This window comes from Sphaeroforma arctica (genome assembly GCF_001186125.1).
Source record: "Sphaeroforma arctica JP610 unplaced genomic scaffold supercont1.1733, whole genome shotgun sequence".
Classification (NCBI taxonomy): domain Eukaryota; class Ichthyosporea; order Ichthyophonida; genus Sphaeroforma; species Sphaeroforma arctica.
The window spans coordinates 1-6,413 of record NW_014038825.1 but is presented as its reverse complement, the minus strand read 5'-3'; the positions used below and the strand labels follow the sequence as shown (position 1 = coordinate 6,413).

The following is a 6,413-nucleotide window of genomic DNA, read 5'->3' as shown; positions in this document are numbered from 1 at the left end:
CACAGAGACTGAGAGTGCGAAAGTGGAGCCTGTGAATAAGTAGTGACTGTGAAGGTTCGAGTCCGAGACTCCCGAGTCGAAGAGTGGATTCTCACTCTCAGGGGAATGTCTTTATACGGCACTGGTAACAATAAAATTATTAACCACCTCAGGCCCAGTTTCCTACCAGTCTCATACTTCTACTTTTTCGAGTTTAAATTAATGTTGGTTTCTATCAAACGTTTTGTACGAGCTAAAACAAACATGAAATACGGCTTTATAGATCCAGATTCCTTTATTTTTCGATATATTTTAGGAAAAACAGAACCTCAAAGTTCAAACCGTATTTCATGTTTATTTTATTTTAAAAACAATATATATAAATATATATAAAAATATTTACATATTTTTAGTAAATATTGATGTCTTTTTTAAGGAGCACATTTTTTTTTAAACAATTGTGTGTTTGACTATGTATCCATATAGTTCCATACGGACCGTAGTCATACTCCATAGCAAAATGAACAGACTTTTGTAGAATAACCAATTTGATTAAAAAAATTAAATGCTCGGCTGAATATAAATCATTTAAAAAAAAACAACATTTTTTGAATATTGAAGCATTGTACCTGTGCTACATATGTATATATTTGTGTGTTTTGTATAGTCACACACGTACACTTGAACTGTGTCAGTGCTTTGAAGAGAAAGCTCGTCATAGGAAATCACGCGATATCACATGAATGTCTAAGGTAAGCCTTTCACAAGAGAATGTGCGGGATTGTGACAATTTTAAACGGCACAAAGAAAATTTATTGTCAGCGAGCAGCCCATAGAGAGTGTGTGACTAGCCTACAACCCGCTGACACCCTGGAAACAACGTGTGGAAATATCCCATCCGATGATGTCCACGATTAGTTACCAGCATGAAAACAATGCAGAGCAGGCTGCCAAGAAGAAAAGGCCAGCTCCACCCATCAGTGATGTTCCTGAGCCAAGCATCGGTTTTGACACCATATACAGTGATTCGAAAATGCAAGTGACGAACAGAGAGGTAGAAATCTCATTCGTGCACCCGAGAAAGTACATGTGGCTGGTGACTACATTGATAGACATTGTACTGTGGTGTGTAGGCTTCGCCGTGTATATGTGGTGTGTACTTGGAACGGACGACGTCAGCGACAGAAATAGCTCTCGTATTTTCCGCTTCCGGGTCACGATCATATTCCTGTCTGTTGATTTGGCCATCATTCTCGCACTATCTATTATTCTGGTCGTCTTCCGAAATGAGCCTGAGATCCGATGTCACAATTCATTATTCATCGGTCAGGTCGTTGTATGCACGTATATGTATTTGATAATAGCCATCATACGTTCAACGGCTCGCTCTGGCACAGGAGTGTTCGCAGGGATTTTCAGTTTGCAGTTTGAACTATGGGGAGCCGTGGCAACAGTATGGACATATTTTGGCCTTGTGTCTGCATTTATACTTCGACTGCGAATGATATACAGGATCTTCACCACGTCCCGCTTTCAGACCCAAATATACTGGCTAGCGCTACATGTGGTTCTATTGGTCATCTCTTCGTTACCAATCATAGTCTGCACATACGGCAAATATCCATGCTCGACAGCACAATACTACGCTGGCGTCTGGTTCATGTGGATATTCTTCCTACTAGAAGGTTTGTATTACTTGAACGCCGTCAGACCAGTGCCTGGGTTGTTCGTGGATTTCTGGTCAAATGTGAGACTCGTGCTGTTCTACTTCTTAACATTCGCCGGTATGTGCTTTTACACGATTAAGTATGGTGGCGATGCGCCTACGGTGGTCACTGACATGGTCATTCTTGCCGCAAACCTCATCCTGATTTCATGGTTCGAACTATTTGGCTATAGAACCATCAAAGTTTTGGCCGGGTACTTCAAACTACCTTGGTTTCAGTACGCAGACTTGCAGGGTGTGTCCTCATACCTGCTTACAAATGATCTCCAAGGTATTGCCTTCATCATATTGGATCCCTTCTTGTACCCAAAATTTGAGACAATGGCGAAGGAAGGATTTTTCTACGAAAACCTCGCATTTTGCAGGTCATGGTCCGCTGCCAAGGCGCACCATGATCTAGCAGAGAAAGGTAGGGCAGTAGCACTCATTGTCACCACATATGTCACAGCCGTAGACGACCCATATATGCAGCTTAACGTCAGCAGCAAACAGCGGGAGACCATAATGAAAGAGTACAAGGTACTGCAGGACACTGGGGTAGCATCCGTGGCACTTGTCCAGACCCTGGATGATGTGGAGCAGCTAATTCTGAGTATGATGCAACAGCACATCGGCAGGTTTCTGAATGAGAAAGGGGTCCTAGAGTACTGCCAAAGAGTTATTGCCATGGTGAAGGCGCGTATGGTCGTACCCGCCTATACATATACGTGACAAAGGTTAAATTGTGTCATCGATACAACCAATACTAACTCACAATTCACCGAGTCACCAATATAATTTGAATTTAGAATATATACATATCAATAAAGACCTGTTTATTTCCAAAACATTTCACGCTCTGGAATGACATACACGGAGATACACGCACAGCTTGCAAATTGCATGATTGATCTGTAGTTTTATACAAGTAGCGAGCGGTACGTATTCTTGAACTGTCACTATTGTCCATAATAAGGACAGTATGTAAGAGGGGGCTGCAAGATCAGCTTCGCATAACAACGCTCCATTCTGTCGGTTATTTATTCTCCTTCAATTGCTGGTTGATCCTTTCTTTCGTGAAACTGGGAAAGTCTGTGCGACTGTGTCGCTGCATGCGCACCTTGAACCTCAACAACAATTGTCGAATAGTTGTGTGCAGACTAAGCAAGGTGCACTTAATAAAACGAGCTATGAGAATAACCTATATGACATCGCAGATTCACGCACATTTTAGTTTTTATTATAAAATAGCTTGAATCAGTTATGTAAGTGGATATGTGTTCGTTACTGTTGTGACACCCTCGTCGACAGCCAAAAAGAGTAGCAGGAATTGCAGCTGGAATTATAAGCCATTCTTAGTATTTATGGGTAACAACCACGGCTAATGGGACAAAACCATAGTTGATATTCGGGTCACAGGTGCACATCCATGGCAGTCGTTATCCTCACAAAACACGGATAGAATACATATTTACAATCATCAATTGCGATATCAATTCCCAATGACTCGAAATATTTGGTACCCCCATGTCACCCAGAAGTTACATGAGTAGACGGACAGAGTACATACAAAATGCATGTCAGACCGCTCAACACTTGAGTTCATGCAGGGATTTGCGAACTTAGGATACCTCTGTTCATCTCCCCCACCCGGGATGAGGCACAAAATCACACGGACGCAACCTTGTAACTACAATAACGTCAGCTGTAACTACGTAGGTGTGTCGCTGTTTGAAGCAATCGCCGTGGCCCATTGCAGCATCTCGGCGGTGCTGGTGAACTTCTCGAATGGCTTACTGAGCAGTTGCCCTCTGTGGATTTCTTCAGCTTCAATGCGTTTCCAATCGTCGAAGCTCACCACCTGGCAGGAAAATAAGTATGGCAAAGTAAGCTTGAGTATTATTTACCAAGACTGACACGTTGGTCAACCCCCAAATCTTTCGAATAATTCGAGCTAAATGACAGACGCTATTGGGCATGCAAGGGAACATGCCATAACACAGGTAAGAATGGCAATGGTAGAACACTGAAGTCAACGTACCTTTTTCTCTCCCAGCAGTTCGTCTATTGTGCTGTCTGCCTTTGGAAGATCTTTCCCCGTTAATCTGCCACTGTTGAAGTCTTCGATTATCTACAAGTAAGTTGGCGGTTATCACCGTAAGTAAAGTTTGCAGAGGAGACAGTAAGTACGTCCACTTACAAGGCTCCTGGGTGGGAAGGAATCGTGGCATGTATGCCTGCATGCTCCTGCGACTACTATGGTGACTGAATCCATATACAAACCTGCGCATCCAATTGGTTGTCATAAAATACAAAAAGATCATCCATCTGCCTCCCCGGACCAATCAATGCTCAAGGTGACCAACGCACCTGATATCAATCCACACATGACGATCGCCACTGTGTGCAATTGTTTATCGCGGAGCAAAAACTTTAATTATCATACAGATCCACTACTATAGCACAAAATGGTAGATTAGAAGCACATATAACAAGTGGCAGATTAGAAGCACATACGACATCAGCGGTCTCGAAGGCGGCGTTCATTGTGGAGAGGATGACACCCACCGGCCCGGTCTTCACCCACCCAGCTGCATACAGCCTGGCCAGTTTGTCACCGCCTGCAGTTTGTCGAACAAAGTGAGAATTACACGCATACTCGACCTGTATTTGAAAGTGTGCGCACACAGCTACATGCAAGGAGCTGTGGAGGATGAGGCTCACAAATGAGTTTATATAGTATATGTGTACACATTTATGCATATATGGCCGTTGCTGACTAGGGTAGAAGAGTACTCCTCTTTCGATGCGAGTTGACCCATTTCGATTGTGATATTTGAGTTAAGCCTCGTTGATGTAATATTGAGCGCGTCCCAGGACAAACTAGCTAGGCAAGACTGACTAAGCACATCCATGTGGGTATGGTCATCAGAAATGTGCGCAGGTCTACTTATTAGCGTAAGAACGCCAATACGATTAGAGGGCATTCTGTTGGTCGCAATACAAATCACATCCCAGTTTGCACCTCATGACAGTTGTTCATGAATTGACATGAACCAAAATAGGACCAACAGACTAAATGAGCAACGCAGATGAGTCAACACAACCATTCCTTCGCCAGCCAGTCTCTATCTCCCCAGTCGAACGGCAATGGTCATCACACACATGCCTACCTCGACCTTGATTGAAGATTCTCTTGACACTTCTCATCTATATCACTCACTATGCTAAACATACTATACCGGAAAAACTTCGTCATGCTATGCGACACATACGGACAATACCTCACGGGCCCATGTCTATTGTCTGGACACGGAGAGTGACCCAACCTGTCCCCCCGCGTATACTTCAACAAGAACCAAAATATAGCTGAGTGTGTTGGAAACGAGTATAACATGCCGCATGAAGGCGTCCAGAAATGTCTGACCCGGGTGATGGTTGCAATAGTTCTGAGGACATAGCATATACCTTGGCTGCCTTCACTGGTCGCACTGTCGTCTGCGTCCGCCACATAGCCTCCGACATTCGGGACGACGCCTCTGACTATATCAAATGGCAGTCCTTTGATGGGCAGACTTTTGTATCCTGTAGTTATAGCAGTTGGTGCGGCAGAGCTAGAATGAGCACTCTAGTATAATGATGATGGACTTTATAGCTACCATATATAGAACATATCCGAGTCACAATGTGATCGGCAGTCTAACTATCATGTAGGTGCGTGCGTGTTCACAAATCCAGAGCACGACGAAACTCGTCCAACAAGGACACGGAAACCGACCACAGCGCCGTTGCCTAGCGGTACACACAGGGGTTCTACCTGCCACCTACCTATACTTCGCAGAATCAGTTGGCAATCAATAGTCTCGGTCTCTCCGGTGGGCACAGCCTTGGCAGTCCGCCAGTCACCCTCGAGCTTCATCTTCTGTAGTGTCACCCCAGTGGCAACGCCATCCTAATGTGCCAGCGTAATATGAAGTGGGCGCCCATACCATGCATTCGTGAGTGCGTACGAGTTGACGTGCGAGTGCAAATGATTGCGTTGGTCATGGCGAGTGCATGCGATTCCAATGCCAGGAGGGTGGGCTTAAATATTAACATCTGTGAACGTCATTACCTTTTCATATACGTTGTGTATATACTTCAGTTGACGGTGAAGAATCAATAGGCTGAGAGCGGCTGCCCACTCAGCGAAACCGCAAAACAGTTGCCAAATATACACTGAAATAGTGTTATGGCGCCCCTCAATATACGCAACTGTGCAGTGAACTGGACAAACAATCTTTGAAAGGCCTGTCTGAGTGGTCCAAACCTCTGTCATAGGCAGTACATACCATCGAAACACATACCTGAACGCTGATTTCCTGAGGCGATCGTTGGAACACTATATGGAACTCCTTCGTATTCTTATCCACATCAGTACCCGCAGCATACGCGGGTACACTCTGCTTCATCATCAGCTCAGTCATGCGCTTACGAGGTCTGTCGGTCTTCTCGAGTTGCATGAGCCCGAATTTTGCTGCTTCAATATCGCTGTTTAGAAATAAGGCTTTAATTATTCAATCCGAACCTTGTTGCCTAGAACCAATAGGCTCACTCCCACTCCCATAACGGTTTGCTACCAAGAAAACACAGCAGAATAGCAAATATTAGGTGCGAATGACATATTTATTTGCATAATACAACTACGACACACAGCCTCTGACATAGCACGGTACTTTATGACAGTAAT

At 44.2% G+C, this 6,413-nt stretch overlaps 2 protein-coding genes across 2 annotated transcripts; one reads left to right on the top strand and one right to left on the bottom strand.

The window, feature by feature from the left end:
• Positions 1-665: 665 nt before the first annotated feature.
• Positions 666-2,531, top strand: SARC_11519 (hypothetical protein). The gene has a single exon (XM_014294396.1). The coding sequence runs from the start codon at positions 881-883 to the stop codon at positions 2,414-2,416; it is 1,536 nt and encodes a 511-aa protein (XP_014149871.1). The 5' UTR covers positions 666-880; the 3' UTR covers positions 2,417-2,531.
• Positions 2,532-2,904: 373 nt separating this feature from the next.
• Positions 2,905-6,220, bottom strand: SARC_11518 (hypothetical protein). Its single transcript, XM_014294395.1, has 6 exons — positions 6,031-6,220; positions 5,513-5,636; positions 5,153-5,269; positions 4,202-4,305; positions 3,726-3,815; positions 2,905-3,545 (listed from the first exon to the last, which is right to left on the bottom strand). The coding sequence occupies exons 1-6, from the start codon at positions 6,184-6,186 to the stop codon at positions 3,396-3,398; spliced, it is 741 nt and encodes a 246-aa protein (XP_014149870.1). The 5' UTR covers positions 6,187-6,220; the 3' UTR covers positions 2,905-3,395.
• Positions 6,221-6,413: the final 193 nt, after the last annotated feature.